The 13,800-nt window shown below is 40.3% G+C and overlaps 1 protein-coding gene across 2 annotated transcripts in view; it reads left to right on the top strand.

Moving 5' to 3' along the window:
* The window catches only part of col18a1a (collagen type XVIII alpha 1 chain a), a 95,476-nt gene that overhangs the window by 74,168 nt on the left and 7,508 nt on the right, over positions 1–13,800 (top strand). For both annotated transcript variants that reach the window (XM_080019822.1, XM_080019821.1), the window contains exons 18-37: positions 162–206; positions 790–921; positions 1,777–1,848; positions 2,135–2,161; positions 3,169–3,267; positions 3,585–3,620; positions 3,721–3,810; positions 4,523–4,555; positions 5,663–5,698; positions 6,649–6,708; positions 6,813–6,890; positions 7,097–7,132; positions 7,313–7,366; positions 7,610–7,681; positions 7,954–8,019; positions 9,218–9,245; positions 9,872–9,925; positions 10,063–10,097; positions 10,738–10,872; positions 13,200–13,359. In XM_080019822.1, the coding sequence (XP_079875948.1) occupies positions 162–206; positions 790–921; positions 1,777–1,848; positions 2,135–2,161; positions 3,169–3,267; positions 3,585–3,620; positions 3,721–3,810; positions 4,523–4,555; positions 5,663–5,698; positions 6,649–6,708; positions 6,813–6,890; positions 7,097–7,132; positions 7,313–7,366; positions 7,610–7,681; positions 7,954–8,019; positions 9,218–9,245; positions 9,872–9,925; positions 10,063–10,097; positions 10,738–10,872; positions 13,200–13,359 (1,348 nt within the window). The remainder of the gene's footprint in view (positions 1–161; positions 207–789; positions 922–1,776; positions 1,849–2,134; positions 2,162–3,168; positions 3,268–3,584; positions 3,621–3,720; positions 3,811–4,522; positions 4,556–5,662; positions 5,699–6,648; positions 6,709–6,812; positions 6,891–7,096; positions 7,133–7,312; positions 7,367–7,609; positions 7,682–7,953; positions 8,020–9,217; positions 9,246–9,871; positions 9,926–10,062; positions 10,098–10,737; positions 10,873–13,199; positions 13,360–13,800) is intronic.

The following is a 13,800-nucleotide window of genomic DNA, read 5'->3' as shown; positions in this document are numbered from 1 at the left end:
ATCTATTCATAGCCACTATTTTGAAAAAACAAAACTTAAATTGTTATGTTTCAAGGTATATATTTTGCATTAATGGCTTTGATGAATCCATTTTGTTTGTGTATTTAACAGTGTGTTATTTATATTGTTGTTTTATTGACATTTTCTCTCTTTAATACCAGGGGGATTCAGGGGAACTTGGTCTTCCAGGGGCAATAGGAGAGAAGGTACTGTAGTGTTCCATTCCTCTTAAAATGGTCTTTACGTTTGTTTATTTGATTAATGTATAGAACCAGCGGCTAAAATATAAATTCTTAGTCTGTCATAAGTCACATATGTCACTTCAGAGGAATTTGAGGTGATCAATTTAAACTGACGTGTTTCCTGGAAATGGTCATTTAAATGGTCAAAGTAAATGGTAATTGGGCGATCTAAAGACCTCACCGGGGTGGATTTGTGTCCTAGATCGCTAATATTTGACCTCAATATGGATATGATATTCATTTTTTTCATTCATTTGTGGGATCTTTTGGGGTTTTCTTTTGTCAAATTGGCTTGTGGTCTTTAAGGATCCCGAACTGTTTGCTCTGAGCATGTTTGTTATGTGGTCTGGTTTTATTGTGCATTCCATTGCATTTCATTTAATTTCATTAAGATTAAAGGGACATTTTCTGACATCCCAAATACCGAGAGAGGGGCAAAATAAAGAACAATGAGGAACATTTTCCCAAAATGTACATTATTTTATGTTATTTCTTTTTTTTTTTCTGGACTTTCTGATCCCACATAACACTGTCGTCCGCACCACAGGGGGCCCCCGGGGTGCCGGGCTCCGTTGGACCACCAGGGGAAGGGGGACTGGCCGGCCTGCCCGGACCCATGGGACCGGTTGGACCACCTGGGCGTCCGGGACCTCCTGGACCCAGCTACCGCGTGGGCTTTGTAAGTTCAACTCGTATTAACGTTCTCTCAACTTGAATCACCATCGCAGATGGGTTTGAATGAGATGCTTAAATGAAGTCAGAATTTAAAAGACGGTGCTTGAGTTGAGATCAATTCGTTCCAGACTAGGAAGTCCTGGACCAAGACTAGTCAGCAGCTTATGTCAGGTCTTGGTGCTGGTCACAGTCCAGAGGCCACGCCCATTAATCCAGGTTTAATTTAAGACTCCATTTAGACCTGGACCACACGTAATCTTCCTTCTGGAAATATATATATATATATTTTTGTTTTTTCAAACCAAGACCGGGGCAAGTCTGAGGCTAAAGCCGCCTTTCCACCCTAAATACCCGGAACTTTTCGTCCCGAGATCTTTTCATCCCGCGACTAAAAGGTTCCTTCAGCCCGTCCACCGCCGTGTAAAGACCCGCCGGGATTGGGATGGAAGAGCGACGGCTTTTTTGGTCCCCGGAACTTGATTTGGCCCCTGGCCCCTGCGGTGGAAACGCAGCTTACGTCAAACCGCGACTGAGAATTTCAGCTCGTCCAGATCTTAAAGCGTGATGTCCGCCCAACCGCCCCCATATGTCTTGTTTTGGAAACGACCGAGTTCAAGTTGTCACGAAGCCGAAATGTCCCCCAATTCATTCTCGTTTCCCCGAAATGATTGGCGATGGAGCGTTTCGAATCGGCCGAGTGGATTGGCCCGGAGATCCCAGCAACAGGAGTGCCGAGGGGAAGTGGCTCTTTCCAGGACACATTTAAAAATGAAAGGGAGGATAGCTCATCAAATCAGAAATAAATACTTAAGGGAAATTTTGTTTTTTTCTGACCTGAAGTGATGGCTCTCGTTGGCAGGACGACATGGAGGGCTCGGGCGGGGCCTTCTCCAACGGACTCCCCGGCGCCCGGGGACCAGAGGGAACACAGGTTACTGGCACTAATTATATCTCTTACATCTCTATTTTACATTCCGGTTAAAAACACTTTATATTTGTGTTCCATGTCTGCATGTATATACCTGCGAGCATTTCGATATAAGCAGGTTCCTGTTGAATTGTCCGTGATTTAAGGCCTCTAACCAGGTCAACTCTGCCGCCACATGTATGCATAACTTCAAAATAAAAGCGCCTCACATGGAGATCCTTTTATATCCAGGGATGTTTTGAAGAGTCTACATGACCGAGGCCTTTATTTTGTTTTGTTTGCTTTTCAGGGTGCTCCCGGTATACCCGGACTGCCTGTAAGTACAATATTTTGACCGCCTCCATTCATGAGTTGGTCTGTCGTTCTCTTACCTGATATGTGAAAAGCCTTCAGCGATCCAGGTTCTTCCCCGACATTCGCTGTGTTTGCTTTTACTGCTCTCTGAAATAGAGACACAACGTTGGTTCCAATGAGGTTTAATGGATCATGACATGTGTACTTGACCATGAATTATCATGGAAATAATTGCCATTAACAACTGGATATTCATTGAATGCCACTTTCATAATATAAACTTATGATATAGTGATATAAAAAAATATATCATATATAAAACGACTGATCAGGGCTTTATGAAATGAATGCAATATCCACAGTGATGATTCTTTATTAAATGAGTTAACTAATAATTAATATTACATTACTGAGATTTAATTATTGAGATTGAATCGCTGAGATTCAAACACTGACATTCAATTATTTAGATTTAATTACTGAGATTATTGAGATGAAATTATTGAGGAATGTCATTGAAAAATGAAAAATGATTGCTCGGGAGATTGAGATTCAATATATGAAATTCAATGAATGACATCATTGAGACTGAATTATTGAGATTCAAATATTGAGATTCACTTATTGAGATTCAATTACTGAGATTCAATTAATTATCTCTTGACCTTGAACTTGAACTTGAGATTCAATTTTTTAGAATATTGAGATTCAGTTATTGTGGAATGTAATCGGAAAATGAGAAACGATTGATCAGGGGATTATGTAATGAATGAAATATCCACAGGGATGCTTCTTGAGTGAGATTAAATTATTGAGATTCAAATACTGAGATGATTGAGATTAAATGTAATTAAATGACTAAAATGAATACCACGGGAGGGCGTTTCCTCCTGGGGCTCGTATGCTTCCGTCCTCCTAAACGACGGATTCCAGGCGGTGTGGTTTCGTCCTCAAAGTCGAAGTGCGTCATGGATCCCAGCGTGCCATCTGCTTCATTTCCTAATAACGGCTGTTCTGGTCTCTGGGCAGGGGAAGGCCGGTCTGCCGGGCGTCGCGGGTCAGGGCGGCGGCGAGGGACCCCAGGGCAGAGACGGGAGGCCGGGCCTGGACGGCTTCCCTGGACCGCCGGTAGGAAGAGAAAAAAGACTGATGTTGAATCTTTTTCCTAGACAGGAATAATATAAATATACTGTATATGTCGTTTTTTTTATTTTTTTTTTAATAATTTTCTTTATTTCATATAACTTGTATGGAGTATCAAAAACCAGACCTTTTAACAAATTATGAAAATATTCCAGCATAATATTGCATAATTCATGTTCTGCATTCTTCACGTGTGGCGGGGTGGTCAAGGTAAATGTAAAGAAATAATTAGAATTGTTTGTGCCATGTAACCCGTTGGTAATGAGATCCGTCATTTGCTGTTTTTCTGTTCCGTTCCACAGGGACCAAAGGGCGACACAGGAGACAGAGGAGAAACTGTGAGTGTTCTTCCGTTTGATACACTCTCGCTCACGTTACCCGATTTATGTAAACATTAAGCGGAGGTTACTCATTTTTTCATGTGTGTTCCGGTGCCAGGGTCAACCGGGCAGAGATGGGAACGGACTCCCTGGACCACCAGGTCTACCCGGACCCCCGGGACAGATCATCTACCAAACGTCCGGCGGCGTAAGTCCCCAAAGTCAATTACCAGTTAAAAAACTAGTGACTTCAGCAGGACAGGAGTATTTAACTCAGAAATCGTTTTCGGGTCCTGCTGACGTACATGGAAAACGATGGCGTTTACGATGATTCTGCAACTGGCCAGCAGGTGGCGACAGGAAGGCTTAGTTCCTAAATATCTTTTTCTTTTTTATATATATTTTTTTATATACTTTGTATTATTTTTTAAATAAATACATACTAATAAATTAAATACTAAAATTAATTTATTGAAAATAAAAAACAAATTTAAAAGTGAGACTTAGTTCCTACATTCAGTATATATTTGACCTTGGTATGATCAATAATTGTCATGCAAAGGGGGATTTTTAGAATTTTTCCACTGGTATTGTCAGTATAATGTCTTAATATTTGACATTTTAAATAATTACCGAGGGCTTTCGAATGTCAGACCGCCAGAAATTACCTGCAAGTTTTGAAGGTCAAAGCAAGAAAACTTTTAATGTCTAATGAATGAAAAATAAACATATTTTTTGGTAAAATGTCATAATCAGGGCAACATGTGTTTAAATAAATAAATATCATTGTGTTAAGAGTTCCCTTAATGTAGGGCTCATTGTAGAAGGGGGATATAATTTGTGTATACATATATAGATGCTCTGTGCTGGAGTTTCATGCGCATAATTCTTATTCTTAATTGTGTTGTTTATTCCTACAGTACGATGGTGCGGTTGGCAGTGTTGGGCCTCAGGTGTGTATTAAAATAACCCAAAATCTACATGATCACAGTGATGCTGCACTTATCAACACAATCTCAGGTTCGATTCCCAAACTGCCACAGGCGTTGAGATATTGATCTGAGAGGACAGGAGAAGATGCTCCATCTCAGGGTGTGAATAAATAAAGCTCCCGCTCCTCTTCTTCCTTCTCCTCCTCCTCCTCCTCCTTTTTTATTTGGACCCAAATGTTGTTTACTTGAGATGGTTAGATAGATGGATATATGGACAGACAGACAGAATACAAATTAAATATGTCGATAAACAATAAATATATAAGCTAAATATATATATATATAATTATATATAATAATAATAATAAGAATAATAAGAATGATAAGAATAATAAGCTAAAAAATTTAAAATGTGGCAATAGATAAGCAATGAGAACAACTCGAAATTAGCAAAAATATTGTCGATAGACCAAAACAACAAAAAAAAAAAGAAAAATAGGCAATGATAATAAAAGTAATAAAAATAAAATATAGAAAAGAATGTCAATGTACAATAAACCTGGCGTGCGAAAGAGAGATCAGCAGCAAACATCAGAAAACAAGATCACATAATTAAAAGTAAATATACAAATATTATTGAATAATAAAAAATAATGATAAAAATAACCAAAATAAATACTAAGAAATTCTTTCAGTTTATATATATCCTGCACAAATCCATGTTTTCGCCGCCTCTCTCTCTCGGACTAAATGGAGAAACAGGCCGCGGGCGTTGCGTGCGACCTTCCTCCGGTCCCGGCGATATTAAAGCTTCTGTTTCAAAGGTTATTTAATATTCCAGGAGCCGCCATCTGCCGCCGGCCCCTTGATGGAAAGTGTCCATGTGTGTATTATTTTTTTTTTTCTGTTTCGTTTTATTGGAACATCCCTTCTTGTAATCACTGTGATCCTGGGGATGACAGCACCCTGCGACACCTGTTTCCGCCCGGCCGTGTTATTAATGTTTACAGCTTTCCTCGGGGAAATACCTCGGGAGCCGCCTGTTAACGTGCGGCGACAAAACACCGCCGCGGCTCTGATTGACGCTCGCTGTTTGTTTCCTGTTTTGTTTTTTGTTTTTTTTTCCAGGGAGGACCAGGTTCACCTGGACAAGCCGGATTCCCGGTAAGTCGGGAATTTAGGCTCAGAGAGGCAAAAAGAAAAAAAGAAAGAAAAAGTGCGGTAATTGAAAAGGTCGCTCCTCGAAGTTTGGGGTTCAGTGGAAGACGGGTAAAAAGATAAGATATTAAGATGAAAGGGGGCCTTTGTCTGCGCGTTTTCCAGTGCGAGGGTGCGCCGCATCGATCTGCTCGGGGGTGAAGGGGGGGGACGAATTTGGCTGTTAGAGCCGCTGTGGCACCGAAAGATTAGATAAGGAGGAATAAAACAAAATAACGCTGTTCGCCCCGAGACACAATGTACGCTCGTGTTCACATTAAGTGGAAAATACCTTGTTCAGTACGACACCCAGGAATCTATATTGAAATCATACTTTTTTATATTTATATATATATATATATATTTATTGGATTTACATTTATTGACGTTGTTGTTAGTGGCTTTTATTTCGAAGGAGAAGCTCTTGCTTATACCGCGTCCCTCCATCAAATAAGGTGTTATTCATAGCAATTTTAGATAATACCGCGTTTTATTTCCCCCCTAGCGATCTGGGGAATCGGTGCATAGCCAGATGTCTCGGATGACCCCGGGGCGCCCTTGAGCAAGGCACATGAAATCGAAACGGCTTCAGTCGAATAGTTTCTCCAACCACGTCTTTGAATTGGCCATCAACCAGTTATTCATAGAAAAGTTAGTTTACACACTGAGAAGAAATAAAACTCCTTCGGTATCAGTTTTCTGGGCTCAATACCAGGAAACTGATTTTTTTTTAATTGGATATTTTAACATTGCGTTTATTTTGAATATAATATGAAAATTAATAAAAAATAAAAGTATTATTAGTATTTAATTATACCTTGTATATATATATATATAAATATATATATATATATTTTTTATTTTTTATTTTTTATTTTTTTGTATTATTAAATAGTTTCTTTCTATTAACCGCCCAGGGCCCAATAGGACCAAAGGGCGACCGAGGGGACGCAGGGCAGCCGGGGTACGGAGCGAAGGTAAACAAAGATCTTCACACACTCCATATCTCGGTTCCATGACAACAGACAGGATCACACTACATGGATGTAAAACGTATATAATCTGCATTTCCTGTGTCCAGGGTGAGAAGGGCGAGCCGGGCCTGGTGGTCGGACCCGATGGGAACCTGCTGTACCTGGGGGCGCTGAGCGGACTCCAGGTCAGGGACAAATCCTGGCTTTTTTTGGACTTTATAAACACCCCAAATATTCAGTTTTGTTCTCGCTGTGTATATCACGTATGACAATATTGTTAAGATTGTTGTATCAATTACACTATAAATAGTGCAAAATCCAAGAAAGTATTGCCTTGAAATGAATATAATTTTCTCCATTTGTCTAATTACATTTTTGTTTTTCTGGACAGGGAGACAGAGGCCCCTCTGGACCTGTTGGACCTCCAGTAAGTCTTTTTTTTATGGTAGATTCTAAAAAGCCCTGAACAATAATGTAATATAATTGAACTGTTCTCTTGAAAAAAATGTAATAAAAAATCCTGAAAGATAATTTAATAAAGAGTAAATTATTTGAAGCCTGTGTCACGCTCATTCAGATTTTGGTATTAAACAATGCTTTTCTGCAGGGTCCGTACGGCCCCCCAGGATTGAAGGGTGAAATTGGAATGCCGGGAAGACCTGTGAGTATTCCCGGTCCAACTTATTTCATTAAAAATGACCAGAAATTGGTAAAACGATCTGAAAAATGTCCATCAATGTTCACTAATGTCAAATATTAAAGAAAAATGTGAATGGCTCGCAAGCTGTACATACTGTACTCTCCTCGGTGCATTATTATTATTATTATTATTATTATTATTATTGTTATTGTTATTGTTATTGTTATTATTATGAATAATATTAAAGTCTCCTTTTCTCTTCAGGGTCGTCCAGGTGTTAATGGATATAAGGGTGAACGGGGAGATCCAGGGACCGGTTCTGGCTATGCATATCCAGTAAGTACAGAACGAGTCTTTTGTCGTCTGAAGGAGCTATGATGAGGGCAGAAGCACAGAAATGCATTACGATCTGAGGCCCTTCCGTTAGAAAGGTGGAGTTTCTGAGGTAGAGAGACTGAAAGTGCCATTGGTGCAGCTGGAAGTCCGGTGGATGCTAATACCCTGGACATGTTTACAGACATATCATCGATTTACTGTGTGCAGTAACATACATATGGTGTCAGACTTCCCGTGATGATTTTATTTAAATTTTTTTGTACCTCCCACAGGGACCCCCAGGGCCTCCCGGACCACCCGGACCTCCCGGACCCCCCGTTCCCGTGGACCGCTTCAACGTGAGTTCCCCTTAAATCTCCCCGACGTTTCCCCTTGGAAACATGTATAGTAACAGACGACGGGGCTGAGATGCCCAAACAAAACACTGGGTTTGATCGATGCGACCGGTCCAAAGAGCATGACTGGGTGATGGAAAGTACACGTCTCTGGCTCTACTCAGTCTTTTTTAGGGGGGTTGTGGGTGTCGCCACCAATGCTTGGCCAGTTTTTCCACACGTTTGCCTGTGTGGATACTATAACAGTTACCATTTGTGATACATTCATACTGTGGCATAGGCTATAAGGCTCATTTAGAATTTTTTTTCTGCCCGATAGACGACCCTCATTTACCGATCATTAACTGTTAGCCGACAATATAAAAATGTTAGGGCACTGTCCCCCGAAAAAAAAAATAGGACTTTTTTATAGGACTTTATTATAACTATGAATAAGGGGAATCATAAATATACTTGTATACGCAAACACAGCTCTCATCTCTCATCATTTTAAGTACTGGTATTTTTTAAATATTGATCATCTTTTAAGTATTGATCCTTTTTATCCTGTGTATTGTGTTTTGTTTAATGTCTTATTGCCTATTTTGATTTGTTGGATTGCTGCAACACAGAACTTTCCCTTAGGGGATAACAAAAGTACATGTCTATCTATCTATCGATCTATCTATCTATCGATCTATCTATCTCTCTATTATCTCTCCCTCTCTCTCTCCCTCTATATCTATATCTATATTTCTCTCTTTCTCTCTCTCTCTCTCTTTTTCTCTCTCTATACTCTATTACCAAAATAGTCAGTAAAAACTCCCCCATCATGGTGATCTACCCCTGGTGCAGTTCACTCCTGGCTCTCCCTCTCAGCCTCCACGTACCTGTTGAAGTGGAGTTTAAATTGTCGCAACCCTTTCCCTCCACCATTGCCGGCGTAATGGGAGTTGAATTGGTCTTTCTAAGGTGGCTGCTCCTCCGTGTGAGGAACATGAATCATATTTGACGTTTTGACACCCGAGTGAAGAATGAAGCGTCTCAACTTATAAAAGCCGGGAAGGCACTAGGCCGGAAACCTTCAAATTATAAGGGTTAACCGGCTGTGTTTATTACATATTTGGGGTGTTTCCAGAACCTAATCTGGCGGATGAGAATTGGTTAGAAAATGTGGATTTACACTATATCGCCGTTGAGCAACTTCCTCTTTCATTTTCAGCGCTATGACACGTCGAGAAACTATCCAGGTATGACTATCACCGCACACGCGCGTGCACACACACACACACACACACACACACACACACACACACACACACACACACACACACACACTCAATACAATGTATACACACATCAACATACTGTATATCTCACACGTTGCATGCACACACACACACACACACACACACACACACACCTTACCATTTCAAATTATGATTAAAAGTCTTACTTTCTTATATTAAAGTAAAATAAATCATCAAAGAGAATTTGGATTATTACCCTAACTCAACGTGTTGTTTCAAACTCCTCACATCCGTAGAGTTGTCTTAATCTGTCTCAAAAGAGAAGGATTAAAAAACTTTATAATAATCAGGAAATAAAATAAAAAAATCAGGAAATAAAATGAAACCGTCAAATCCCCCCAAAAGGGGAGAGATTTAAAGTAAGTTTGAGAGATGAAGCGTCCTATCTTCCCTCCGCTTTGATCCGGTTATCTCTGCTTTTTAAGAGGATGTGGGCGTCCTATTGTCAGGGGGATTAGAATCCACACCAGAATATTAGGGTTTGAAATTTTAATACAGGTAGAGCACTGTCAACACTGATCTGAATTATAATGGGAAATATTAATATATAAATACATATTTTGTAGCTACTAAAGGAGAGAAAGGCGACCAGGGAGACCGCGGGGCTCCAGGAATTCCAGGTCAGTTCTTGGTTCCATTGACTTTATTCTCATTAACGTCCATGTTGCACTGTTGAGTTTTCCATTGTTTTATCAGGATGTTATTATTATCTATTTATCAGGTCATTTAAATGAGAAACGTATTGTTTGTTCTACAGGAAGTGGTTCCACCTTTGACATTTACGCCTTCAAGGTAAGCGTTCAGGTGACGTCCAAAGAAAACGCACAATGGGTTTGTTGTAGAATATATACAGTAGATATAGATATAGATAAACAGTTGATGGATCAGTGTTATCACTGTGATATGGTTTTTGGATTATTATTCTATTCATAGGTATGTATAATGAATAATATATGTATAACTTTTACATTATATTACAATATTGATACAGCAAGTCAATGCAAATCCAAAGTTTATTTTTATCATTTATTTTCAAATTTTAGGTTCATTTTTCTGGTTTATTGTATATTATTTATTATTATACATTTTCTTAACTAGTTTAAGTAGTAGTTTTCAATGCATACACATATTTTCCTCCATTTTGATTGTTATTTGAATCCCATTATGGTGACTGAACAACAGCTGAACCATAGTACTTAGTTTGCCTTAGTTTTGCATTTTTGTTATATGGAATAAGGAACTTTACTAATTTTTAACTTTGTATATTATTATTATTATTACTATTATTATTATTATTATGGCACCAAGGCAGACATTTTGTAAGCTTTTTTAATTATCAGTATTTTTTTATGGAACTATTTAACTATTAGTATATTTATTTTTAATTGATTAATAAATATTATAATTCGTTATTTTACCGCTTAATTACCAGAACGAGCTGAAGGGAGAGCGTGGAGACGGGGGAGTGAAGGGGGAGAAGGGAGAACCGGGTGGCGGCGGATACTATGACCCCCGTTTTGGGGGAGTTCAAGGCCCTCAAGGACCCCCTGGAAACCCAGGCCTGACCGTAAGTACTATTTGGGAAAAAAAACAAACAAAAGGAAAACAGGTATAAGGTTTAAAGAGCAAGCCCGAAAATGATTTTATTTCATCTGAATCATATGGTTTTTATCTTGTCTACGAGAATCGTTACACAGGCCGGTAAGTAAAAACTCATAATAAGTATTTATATAATTCAGCGAGAATTAAGGCCTTAAATTGTATTTTAAAAATCTGAACTTAAGCTCTTGAAGGTTTTAAATTTGCTTTAAATAACAACAATTTAAAAAAAGCACAAAAAATGATGATAAATAGGGACGTTGAGGTTGTTGTCGGACTCCAAAGGAAATAGAAGAAACATACACAAAGGCCCTGTTTACACCTGGCATTAACATGCGTCTTGGTCGATCCGATCACAAGTGGACAGCTCTAAGTACGTCTGTTCACACCAGGCATTAGAATTTGCAGAGTAAACCACTTGTGATCAGATCGCACTTCCCCGCTCTATGTGCAAATAAACACGTACAGTACATAATTTCCTAGACCATGGTGCACGGGAAAAATCTAAACAATACAGACTGAAATTTTGATGCCGTGTGTACTATATGCAGTGCAGGGTTCAGGCTGAAGACATTTATTTAGTTTCCTGATTTTCTTACTTGTACGGAAAATTGTAAAAGTGACTCTGAGAACTGGAGTGGAGTTGTTTTCTCCTCTAGACAGCGGCGCACCAATCCGCGTGGCGGTGAAGAGGGAGCCATCTCCGGTCCACGGCACGGCCTGGACAGCCGTGCCTTTCTGTTTCCTACTCCTATGAAATGAACAATTTTAAACACAACCGAGTTAAGCATCTCCAGTCCACTGCGGATTTCGGTTACCGTGTCCCCTTATAAAGTGTTTTTATTTTAGATGAGTGTTTTTATTTTAGATGTATTTATCTTCATTAGTTTCCTACATGTATGAAACTAAAATTTTAAACACAGCTGAGTTAAGGGACTGTCCCGACCACTGCTCAATGGAGAGGGAGCATCTCCGGTCCACTGCCGGTTTCGGTTCCCTTGTCTCCTAATAAAGTGTTTTTATTTTAGATGAGTGTTTCTTTATTTTAGATGTATTTAATTTCATTAGTTTCCTACATGTTTGAAACCAAAATTTTAAACACAGCCGAGTTAAGGGACAGTCCCGGTCACTGCGCAATGGAGAGGGAGCATCTCCAGTCCACTGTGCGTTTTGGTTACCATGTCTCCGGCCAAAACAAATAAAAACAGAGTGTTTTTATTTAAGATGTATTTATTTTTTGTTAGTTTCCTACTTAAGAAGAAGAAAATGAATACTTGTTATGAAACTAAAATTTTAAACACAACTGAGTTAAGGGACTGTCCCGATCACTGGTAAATAATAAATCCTGCTCTTCTGTAACAGGGAGACTTTATCAATTACACGACCAGGCTTTGATATGACGCCGTACGTACTTCCACTTACGAACAGGACATTTGCTGAGTAGGCGGTCCTTCAATGTGGCCCCAGGACACATTCCCGTGTACACTTCTAAAAGAATGTGGCCGTATGTGGCCCAGACCACCTCCAAATGCAGTCCGATCGATCGGATCTCAATGCGTCCTCAACGCGGTTTGGGTTCCTTCTTCACACCTGTACTTAGAGTTGTCCACTTGTTATTGGATCACCAAAGACGCATGTCAGTGCCAGGTGTAAACAGCGGTAACGTTTGACTAAATCAGAAACTTTTTCTAACCCTGGCAGCCGCCAAAGTACAGGGCACGCGTCTTAGCAGCCAACAGTTCAAAACAACTTATGCTCAAGTCTGAGCAAATAATTGAAATGATTGTGTTTGCTATCATTATTTCTGCACGTACGTTGTCATTGCTGACGTGGTCTGTTTTCTCTGGCCCAATCACGGAATGCACCCGCTTATCCACCACGGCAGCGTTGTCTAGCTTCTTATCTCAAGCATCGGACTTCAGCCGTGTTGTTATGACTCTAAGAGAAGCCTTGGTAGACAACAGTTCTTCCCTGATTTCCAAGACAGATTCGGGGTCAGATATGGAGCAGGGCTGAAATGAAATGAAACGACAGATGAATGATACGTTGTACGGTACTGTTTTTTTTTTTGGTGGGGGGGCCAGTAAAAATGGGACTGGGCAGTCGATTTCTGACCCGCGAAACATCGCCAAAGTACAGCTCCAGCAGTTGTTTTATAGTTAAACATACAGTATATATCAATTTTTTAGTCTATATCAGATTATATAGGCGAAGTATCCTCAAACTGGTTGTCTCATTTCAACATATGGACATAGCATTTCGACGACCCTGATTTTGCGTTCCTGTTATTGCCAGGGTCCAAAGGGAGACTCCATCACAGGCCCCCCGGGACCCCAGGGACCTTCCGGGACACCGGGTATCGGCTACGACGGGCGCCCTGGGGCCCCAGGTTCACCCGGCCCCCCTGGACCCCCAGGATCCCCCTCCCTACCGGGGGCCTACAGGCCAAACCACGGTGAGTAGATCCACCCCGCCATGAAATCTGGGGTACTGTATATCAGTGTGTCCCAACCACTTAAAAACTCCCACAGCGCCACCCCACTGTCCTGTTCACCACTAAGAACATCAGAAACGTGAAAAAGTATCATTATGGCGATGCATAATAGCGAGTCGACCCACAAACTAGAGATAACTCCTGGACTGTGATCCATTGAATTAGTGCACGCCCGTTCAAAATCCAAGACATTTTAATGGCGCAGTTTATCAAAAATGTCAACGGTGGAAGGCGAAACTGCGGGTTAAAGTCCCGTCCCGGGGGCAAGACTCTCAAGTGTCCTGAAGCCCCGCCCGCCGCCGCCTGCTGCTTATTCAAAGTTTATCAACGTTACACATGCCGTGTGTCCAAATTGCACCAAAATCAACACTGCAAGTCCTTGGGTCCCCAGCAACACACCCG

Source organism: Zeus faber (genome assembly GCF_960531495.2).
Source record: "Zeus faber genome assembly, chromosome: 18".
NCBI classification, from domain to species: Eukaryota; Metazoa; Chordata; class Actinopteri; order Zeiformes; family Zeidae; genus Zeus; species Zeus faber.
Note: the sequence above shows the minus strand (reverse complement) of the source record. Positions and strands in the feature narration are given on the sequence as shown.